This window comes from Callorhinchus milii, unplaced genomic scaffold, assembly GCF_018977255.1.
Source record: "Callorhinchus milii isolate IMCB2004 unplaced genomic scaffold, IMCB_Cmil_1.0 Scaffold1, whole genome shotgun sequence".
Taxonomy (NCBI): domain Eukaryota; kingdom Metazoa; phylum Chordata; class Chondrichthyes; order Chimaeriformes; family Callorhinchidae; genus Callorhinchus; species Callorhinchus milii.
Genome location: NW_024704742.1, coordinates 43,500,610 through 43,510,629, shown reverse-complemented (window position 1 = coordinate 43,510,629; position 10,020 = coordinate 43,500,610). Strand labels below are relative to the sequence as shown.

Sequence of the window (10,020 nt, the reverse complement as noted above, 5' to 3'; positions counted from 1 at the left end):
ACTGATATTGATAGATTTTTTAAAAAAACTGAAGGGGTTAAGGATATGGGGATAGGGCGGGTAAATGGTATTGTGTTAGAAGATCAGCCATGATCTTATTAAATGGCGCGGCAGGCTTGAGGGGCCGAATGGCCTACTCCTGCTCCTATTTCTTACGTTCTTATAACATTGGTCATTGACTTCATGGCAAGTGAACGAGAGGACCTGGGTTTGGTTCCCGGCAGGACGAAATGCTGGACGAAATTTTCTTACTCCACATGCCTGCTTAAATAGCAGTAAGTAGGAACCCTATCGTCAGTCAATTGGTGGATTGCTTTTTCGGGGATAATAATTCCTTCAAAAAAATAATTTGGTCACCGAATCCACAACCGAGACATTACCGTGCGCAATGGGGTGCCACGTGTCTCGCACAAAATACACCTGCAATTCGCTTTACAATATGTTCTGTGAAGCGCTTCGGGAAGTCTGGGAGACATAAGCTGCTGTATCAAACGCAAGGATTATTTCACGGCCGTGCGTGAGGCAGGGCTGCGGGCAAATGGGCACAAAACACAGCGTCACTACATTTGAGAGTAAATGCTGTGAAGCACTTGGAGACACGTCTGGGAGGCATAAAGCTTCAGTGGTGAAGCGCCGGCCAACGGGATACACCGAAACGCAACCATGACCATCACAACGCGTACACCCTCGCACTGGGGTCTCGGTTGCGGGATGGCTCTGCTGCTTCAGTCGGGATTTTTATTCCCGAGGGCCCCCCCCCCCCCACCACCACCACACTCTGCACGACTGCTCACGCGAGTCGCGGAAGACGTAGGGCCCAACTTAAATGTCTGCGCGAAAACAAAATGGGAACGGTCGAATCTCGTCGTCGTTGACGGCAAAGCGTTCATGAAGCCGCCGTGTGGGGAGGAGGAGGGGAGGAGGGAGGGGGGAAGAAAAACTAAAAGGCCCGGTCAGACCCGGGGGGTGTGGGGGTGTGGGGGGAGTCGAGAATAATTCCGGTGCCGCGCTTCCATTCTCGGGACCTTCCCCTGAACCTCGCATCTGGGGGCTCTTTTCGGGTCGGGGGCCGACACGGGGAGTCCCGGAGCAAAATAATAATAAAAAAAAATCCGAGATGTCCAGCAGCGCATTTTTTTTTCACCCCCAACACCGCCCGCCCGCCGGCCCGCGCTTCCTCTGTGTCTGTCTGTCTGTCTGTCTGTGCGTGTGTGTGTGTCTCTCTCTCTCTCTCTCTCCACCCCTTACTGTGGTCCCGCGGTGTGACAGGACGAGAACGAGGTGAGCGAGTCTTGTTCTCCGACCCGCCATCTTGTGAGGGCCGCAGGACAGAGACAGACCGACCGACAGGGAGTGAGTGAGTGGTGAGTGAGTGACTGACTGAGAGAGAGAGAGAGAGTCCACCCGTCCGCTTAAAAAGCCGGTGTGTGTGTGCGGTGCTGCGCGGCGCGGCCCGTGGGCGAAGAGAGCGACGCCCACCCACACACCCACCCACCCACCCACACAGACAGACAGACCGACCGACCAGACAGGCGGCTGACGAGGCCAAAGGCTGAGTCCTGTCCCAGCCCGGAAATCGGCGCCGCGAGGTCGGAGCCCCGGGGACAGGCAGCGCAGAACGTGCACCCGAGGCGGATAAGAGGGACGCAACAGAGCGGCCAGGCCCCGGGACACACCAGGCCCCGGGACACACCAGAGCGACCAGGCCCCGGGACACACCAGGCCCCGGGACACACCAGAGCGGCCAGGCCCCGGGACACACCAGAGCGGCCAGGCCCCGGGACACACCAGGCCCCGGGACACACCAGGCCCCCGGTCACACCACAGCGGCCAGGCCCCGGGACACACCAGGCCCCCGGTCACACCAGAGCGGCCAGGCCTCGGGACACACCAGAGCGGCCAGGCCTCGGGACACACCACAGCGGCCAGGCCCCCCCGGTCACACCACAGCGGCCAGGCCCCAGGACACACCACAGCGGCCAGGCCCCGGGACACACCGGAGCAGCGGCGGCGGCGAGGAGCGCGAGGCTGAACCATGTCCAAGCGGCACCGAGTGGATCTGGGGGACGATTACGCTTCCAACAAGAAGCGGCTCACGTCGGACGGGTAAGTTACCCCCCGGGAGGGCACAGGGCTGAGAGGCCTGTAGCTGAGCATCAGCCTGAGTGCGCTCGGGCCTCACCATCACACACACACACACACATATACATATATACACACACACATACACGAGAGAGAGTGGGGGGTGTTTTCTTTGCTCTCTCTCTCTCTTTACCCCCTTCCCTATTTTCCTCCCCTGCCCCCCCCCCCCCTCTCTCTCGCTCTCTCTTTACCCCCTTCCCTCCCACCCCCCCCCTCCTCACGCCCCCTTCCCCCCCCCCTCACACTCTCTCTCTCTCACACACACACACACACAGTTTTTTTTTGCATTGAGAGCGGCGGCAATCGGGAAAGGCGCACGCGCGGCCTCCGGAGACGGCGGAGTGGAGTGGAGCAAAGAGCGGGAATCGCGGCGGGTTTTTAGCGGCGGGTGGTGGTGGTGGTGTGAGAGGGAGGGAGGGAGGGAGGGAAGGAAGGAAGGAGGGGAAGTGGCTCTTGGTTCCGCTCAGTCTCGCCTCGCCCCGCACGGGAAGGGGGAGCCGATCTGAAGGGGCTTTTGGTGGCGGGGAGGCCGGGGCCTACTGCTGCTGCTGCTGCTGATCGGTCGCTCGGGTCGGGTCGCTCGCTCGCTCGGTTTACCCGGGAATGTTCCACCGCAGGTAATCAACCCCCAGGACAGCCCGAACCCGCAAACACGAGGCCTCCCCTCCCTCCCTCCCTCTTGTATCGCTGTATTTTCTCTCTCGTCTCTTTGTTCGCGACATGGAAGCCGCTGGAGGCAACTTTTCTGTTCCCCCCCCCTCTCCTTCCCGCCCCCCCCGCCCGCCGCCCTTCTCGGCGGCCCTGCTCTTGTTTACGCACATGGCCGGGCCACGTTTCTCGGGCCACGTTATTGTGAGGGATTTTTTTTTTGTTTTGTTCGGGGGGCAGAATGTGCTTCGGTGATTGATGGTGGTGGTTCGGGGTGAGAGAGGGAGAGGGAGAGAGAGAGAGCCCTCCCCTCCCCCCCCCCCCCGGGATGGCTCCCCCACCCCTCTCCGCTCTCCTATTGTTCCGCTCGGTGGGGCTGTTGTTTGGAGGGGGGGTTCGTGTCGAGGCGCGGAATCGGCTCAGTCGGTTGTTGTCAGCTCGTATTTTGGGAGAGGAGGAGGAGGAAAATACGGTCGTTCCCTCTCTCTTTTTTTTCTTGTTTCGCTTGTGTGTGTGTGTGTGTTTTTTTTTCGGGGGGTGGGGGGAACTGAAGCTATTTCTCGGTTTGTAACCCCCGCCCCCGGTGATCGCCGGCCCGAGTCCCGCCTTTCGTGTCCGGACTCGGCGCATTTCGCACCGTGCAGTTATGTTTAAACTCGGGCGACGGTCAAAGCCCCCGTCCACACAGCAGATTAAACGGCGAGAGAGGCTTCCAAAAGGGGCTCTCCGCGAAAGGCCCGAAATGTCCATTGGAATAGGAATGGGAGAGGCCTGGTTTCTTAACTTTTTTTTTGGGGGGGGGGGGGGGTCACCTTTTTTTTGTGCCGTTTTTAATTTCCGTGGAATACGATCAGCCTTCAGAGGTTTTTCCCCCCCCCAGAAGTTTCCATAATTCCCCCCCCCCCCCCCCCCCGATCTTCAATTTGAAAACAAAATGGTCTCGCAAGGGTAAGCCGAGCTGTGGTCATCCAGTCCCGAGTTATGTTTCTCACGCAGGCTGAGGCGTGTAGGTTTAAAGTCAAAACGTGGACCATTCCCAAATGTGTTCTCCAGGAGATGGATGCCGGGTATGGGGCTGATAGACAGGCCCAGGTACTGTTTGTTTGCAGTCCCTTGCTGTAAGACTACATCTAGTTTGAAGACCCCCATAACAATTTATCTACAAATTGCATTATCATTTTTGGTCAGCCGGGCGTCCGATGCATTGCAGAAACTCATCACCGTGCTTAAAACTATCTGCCTATAGATAGACTATACTATCTACCTGGAGTCCTGTGGCTCACTGGTTAGAGCACTCGCCTCGCAAGTCAGAGACCTGAGTTCAATTCCAGGCAGAGGGTGAAACCTTGGGCAAGTTTCCTTACTCCACACAGAGCCTAATAATAATCCCTCCAAAAAATCAAAACAATAATAAATTGGTCATTTTCAATCCACGACTATTTGTGGGACACTGCTGTGCACAATTGGCTGCCGCGTTTCGCCCACAAATATACAGTCAATACACTTTACAGTGTATTCTGTGAAGCGCTTTGAGACGTTGAAGACGTGAAAAAGCGCTATATCAAATCAAGGATTATTATTACCTAGACTGAGTTCCACATGTACATAGCATCTAAACATGAACATTTCCCTGCGTCTGGAATGAATGCACACTGTTTCCCATGTGCGCCTGTTTATCTAATTCCAGAAAATATGATGCACAACTTGGCAAAAGGCAATCGGAGTGTTTTTGGGGTACTGCTAACCAGCTAAAATAGCATATTGTAACATGATCGCACTGTCTATCTAGCACAAGCTTCCACTGCTTATCCAGCTGGGACCGTCCTCCTACCCATTAGGGGTTTGGCTTGCATGGTTAACAGGACCCGAGCAAGAAGAATCCCTGCTCACAGTGACACCTTTGCAAGTCTTACCAATAACGCAGGCTGTCTGGGACCAGACTAGCCACTACCATAGAGTTGATTTACTTCCAACATTCCAATCCTAAATTTGTCACCTTGAAACCAACGCATCTCCAAGGAGACCCACTAATCTCCCCTCCAAGGAGGATTGTCACTAATTGGTCATTTGACATGCAACACACGTTTGAGCCCTCATTAGATGCAGAAGTTATTCGAGCATCCTGGTGTGAAGCTTAGCTCCTCGCTCCCTCCCTTCCCTCCCCTCACCCTGACCATTTCCCCCCTGCTCGGGTCCCGACGCAACTGTCCAGTGCCTTGGGCCGTTCTCCCGACGTGAAAGGCGCACTATAAATGCAATCTTGTTGTTGTTAGCTAAGCAAGAAATGCATGAGAGCTTTGCCACTATCCTGCTATCCACTATTCGGTCACACATCCCTATTCATTGAGTGATGGTTCCACCATTTGGAGGTACAGAGCTGTGGCAGCTGCTCCTTTCCTCTCTGGAACCCAAAGAAGTGGATTTCAAGGCCTGGGTATCTGAGAGTGTTCTTGAACCTGGAATCCAGGTAACGCCTTTCAATAACTTATCCTAGGCCTTGTATTCCTCATCAATTTTTTGAAGGGCATCTGCATTCATTGGTAGTGGAAGCCCCTTTACAGGTCAGCTTGTGCTGTGCCAACAAATTACACAAGATGATCACTAAGTAAAGATTGTCCACTGTTTTTTTTTTAAAAAAAGTATTTGTCAAAAGTTTTTTTTTTCATCTTTGATCCTAGGATTTAGTCATTGAGAGCAGGAAACTTAAAATATTTTGAAGTTGAGCACTAGGATATTTATTTCTGTTCACAGATTACATATAATAAAGATGTTACCTTTATTTTGGGTGGCTTGTAACTAGCCCATGGTCAAAATGACAAACTAGGACGTTGAGATAATAATATTGGTGGTGTGTTAATCCTTAAGAGTTTTATAAATAATAGATTTTGCTTCATGTGGTGTTTGTTTCATTGGGATCAGTGTTTGGGTTGGTGAGAAGGCAGCTTTCTTTCGGGTTAGCAGAAAGCTTAAGGCCACAAATTAATGCAAACCACAACTTTTTTTTAGGGTTAAATAAAACAAAGGACAGTACTGGTGAAGGTTATTGCAGGTTTAAAAGAAACAGCCTTAAGCCAATTATCAGGATCTTTCAAATGCCACCTGTGATTGGAAGAGTTTATCCTCTTGTGCTTGTTTGGAGCTTTATTAGACTATTGTCTAGAAATTTCAGTTAATTTTCAGTCCAGTCAAAGCGTGCTTAGTTCATTTTATGCACTCCCTAGTCTTTGTATGTGACTAACTCATTTTGGTTGGTGTCTACCATGTAAATTTTTACTTTGGTTAGAGGCCGTTTGAATTCCCTCTTCCTCTAGAACCGCTTCCCCCACCATTCTGATAAGGAGTCCTTCAAAAGCATGCCAACATGTTCATTAGGAGAAGTTTCATATTGGTAGGTTGTCCAAATTGTGGTTAATTAGTGGTTAAGCTAAGAAGGTAAAAGCAAGGGAACGGACACCAGTGACTCAAGATTTTCTCCAGACCAAATGATGGTGAAGTATATTGGATGCCCTTGGACTTGGAATGTGTTTTACTGAAATTTTAGAGGCAGTTTCACGTCTCCAGGTTGAGTCCCATCTCCTCTCCCTCACTAATGCTATACTTTATGGCTCAGTGGAGGCATCACCATAAATATTTTGTTTCTGGGGAAACTTGAGGGATTATGCCTTACATTTCAACTTTGGGGTTCCCATATCGAAAGTGGCTTGTTTGATTTGTTTCAGAACAAATCATCATCCCATTTGATACAAAAATACTCTGAGCTTAGTGCTCTCTCCTCAACGCCGAGAAAGATTTTAAAAATTCCATGAAGAATTCAGAAAACAATCGGACATTTAGATAATTTTACTTTCTGGGGAAGCGTAAGAAGCATATTCACTGCCAAAGTATTTTTCTTGCACATTGTCTTAATTCAGCGATTGCTGAATACAGAAAATACAAGTCAATGGGTTCTGCATTTGGGTGACTATTTGCAATTGAAGTTTGATTTTATGTGATTTCAGTACAAGAACCAAGTTCTTGAAGATAAAATTGCACAAGAGTGTATGATGCCTCCATGTCTAAATGTATTATGCAGTGTGGTTTGGTCTGAGCCAATGACAATATTTAAAAGAGCAGAGAATTGGTAGTTGGCTCCAGCTGAGGAGCTAGCATCATAATAGGCTTTTAATGGGTGATATTACAGTGTTCGAATAGCTTAGTCAGTGATTGGGCAGTACATTTGGCCTGAAAATCCTATTCAAAAAGAGAAGGGAGTTTGGCTCATTGTCCTGTCAACATTCCCCAGAAATAATTAGTCATTCACTTCAAGGCTCTTTGTGGGACTTTGCTGTGCACAAATTGGCTGCCGTGTCCAACCACAAAAAACAAGGTTACTCCACTTCACAGTAAATTCTCTGAAGCGCTTTGAGACGTTCTCTTGATGTGAAAGGTGTTCTGTCAAATGCAAGGATTATTCTTATTTTGATGTTTCATATTGGATTATCATTATATTAAACACCATGACCGTTTTATGCAGAATCTGAAAGGGGACAGGTTTATGGTAGTCATGTGGCTGGTGAGGAGAACTTCAAATGTGCTTCAAGGAGGAAAAGCTCAACATGCAAGAAGAAAACTCCGTAATTAGCTGAATGACTCAGCAAGGATCATGCACTTCAAGGCTTTGTTACACAATAGCCGGCACTAAAAGATTTTGAATTTATGCTGTGCATTGACACATTATTTGAAGCTTCAAATTGCTACCTGAAGCTTTATTCCCACCTTGATGTCCTATCTGATCAAATTGTCTGTTGCTGCAAGGAAGAATATGTCTTCCATTTTTAATGAACTTATCATTCATTTGAATCTTCAAATCACTTATGTGCCTGTTGGATATTGTCAAGTCCTTTGAGATTTTCTTGTATGTGAAAAATACTACATGAATTTAAGCTGCAGTTCCTTTCCACCTCCCCAAATTGAAATTTCAAAGACGAGTTGCTGCATCTTAATGTCTGTCCGCACCTACTACATTTGAAATTTTTTGACTAAACAAAATCTGAGCTTGCAGTCGATGGTATTCTTAGTACTCCACTCAGCTAACTCTGGTTTGGTGAGTGTTTCCAGCCCTGTCTGTGTCACTATTGAGAGCTGAGCCTTCAATTCGTACAACGCTAACCTCTGAAACTCCCTCCCTCTACCACTCACCACCCACCTTAAATCACACCTCTTTGAATGTGCCTATGGCTTAAATCCATCTTAATGATCTGCTGCCAGATCTGGCTGAACCATGCACCAAAATCTACCGTTCTGCCCTCATCATAAGCCAAGTTATAATATAATAATAATAATAAAAAAGTTGTCCTCTTTGATCATCCTGAAGGCCAAGGACAACCCAAGGCTCCTTTTCTCCACCACAAGTTGCTTCCTTTAACCACTATCCGGTGCTTTTCCCATCCTCCTCCAGTTCCAAATGTGAAGAGATAATCAAATTCCTTGTGTCCAAAACTCCTCTGTCGCTGTCGCCTTCTCCCATTCCTACCTCCACACTTTTGCTCCAGTCTCCTTTATCCCGATCATCCCGCGTTTCCTGTATGAGACCCACCAGGTTCTCCTTTGATTCCTTCCTCGACCTGGGCTTGCTCTATCTCCTTGTTCTTCTCAGTGTCATTGCCACCTTCAACGCTATCAATCACCCTATCCTTCTCTGCTCTCAGCTCCACCTTCACGTTCTGTCCTCTCCTACCTATCCTATCATCTCCACTTTGTCTCCTGGAATGATTTCACCTGCCCTCGCACTGTCGCATGCGGCGTTCTTCAAGGCTCAATCCTTGGTCCTCTCCTTTTTAATATCTGCATGCCCCTACTTGGTGATGTCATCCACAGGCATGGGGTTAACTTCCATTTGTATGCAAATAACACCCAACTCTATCTCTGCCTCCATCCTCAATTCCAGGACCACTGATGTTCTGACCAATTGCCAGTTGGACATCAAGTCCTGGATGAGCTCTAACTTTCTACAACTGAATGCTTACAGAACATCCTATATGTATATATATTTACACAATTCAGTCATATGTTAATACATTGATTTTTTGCATTTAAAAGTGCCATTGCGTTAAAAGCAATGTTAAATTTGACAGTATCACTTCTTGAGTAGTTAAATTGGTGTAATCAGCTTTATAATATAAAAGCAGCACAAGATAGCAGAAAAAGTTAGTTAATATTAATTGTTGTTTTGGTATAGTGCCAATAATGTTGAATCATCTCAAAAAAAACGTTGCAGCAATTGCGCTGAAGTGTAGCGACTGTATTTTGTAGGGGAATGCAGCAGCCAATTTACACAGAGGAACATCCCACAAACAGCCTTGAAGTAAATGGCCAAATTGTTGACGAGGACTCCTATTTTCAATGATGTCATGGGATCTTTAACATCCAGTTAAAAGGGAGACAGTAACTCAAATTGAGCTGCTTTGAAGGATTGCACCTTTGACACTCCAAGCAATGCACAAGATTGTCACCATGGACTATAGCTCAAAGTTCTGACCTAGAATTTGAAGCAGCATTTGTGTCCCGTTTCATATATCCCTCTGTCTTAATATTCATGCATATGACTCATGTCAAATCTTTGTATCAAAGTTAAATTCTTTGCTTTAAACAAAATGTTGGTCACCAATTAGTCTATAGATTGTAATGGGGTAGCTGAGGTAAATAAAGAGATTAAGTGGGATATGCTACAAAGTTTTGATATCGATGCAACAAGGATGAAGGCAAAATATTTGGAAGGAAATGTGAGCAAGTTTTGATCATGTTTGTGTCAATAAAAAAGTAAAAGGTTGCAACGGGGAAAGAATGAAACCTGAAGGTAAGGATTTGAAATTTTAGGATGTACAGAATTTTAGAAAATTCTTACATCAGATCTTAATTTTTTTGGATGAGGGGGGAAGTCCGACACTGAAGTAAAATGGTTTCTATACTAAGACTGACATTTTCAAATTTTCCAATTTGCACAAAGTGAAATTTTGACACTGTTCTCAAAGACTAAGACCATGCAGGTTTTCTGGCCTCAAATGAGAAACTTTTTTTGTATTCTGGCCAGGGGCGCAGGACAGGCTCTAGAGGGACTCTTACACCCCCCCCCTCCATTTCCTCCTGATGTGGGAACATTATTGAAGCCATGGACAAACAACTTGGGAGAGTTGTTGAGCAGAGGAAAACAAGTTTTAACATGAAAGAGGAATAATTTTTTGGAGATTGCTT

General features: G+C 47.8%; 1 protein-coding gene across 4 annotated transcripts in view; it reads left to right on the top strand.

Moving 5' to 3' along the window:
* Positions 1 to 1,907: 1,907 nt before the first annotated feature.
* Positions 1,908 to 10,020, top strand: part of dhx15 (DEAH (Asp-Glu-Ala-His) box helicase 15) — a 75,687-nt gene continuing 67,574 nt past the window's right edge. For 2 of the 4 annotated variants that reach the window (XM_042341043.1, XM_042341040.1), the window contains exon 1: positions 2,535 to 2,759. In XM_042341043.1, the coding sequence (XP_042196977.1) occupies positions 2,746 to 2,759 (14 nt within the window). In that variant the 5' untranslated portion in view covers positions 2,535 to 2,745. Of the gene's footprint in view, positions 2,107 to 2,534; positions 2,760 to 10,020 lie in introns of those variants that run through there. The other 2 variants (XM_042341036.1, XM_007889046.2) reach the window with 2 other exon arrangements.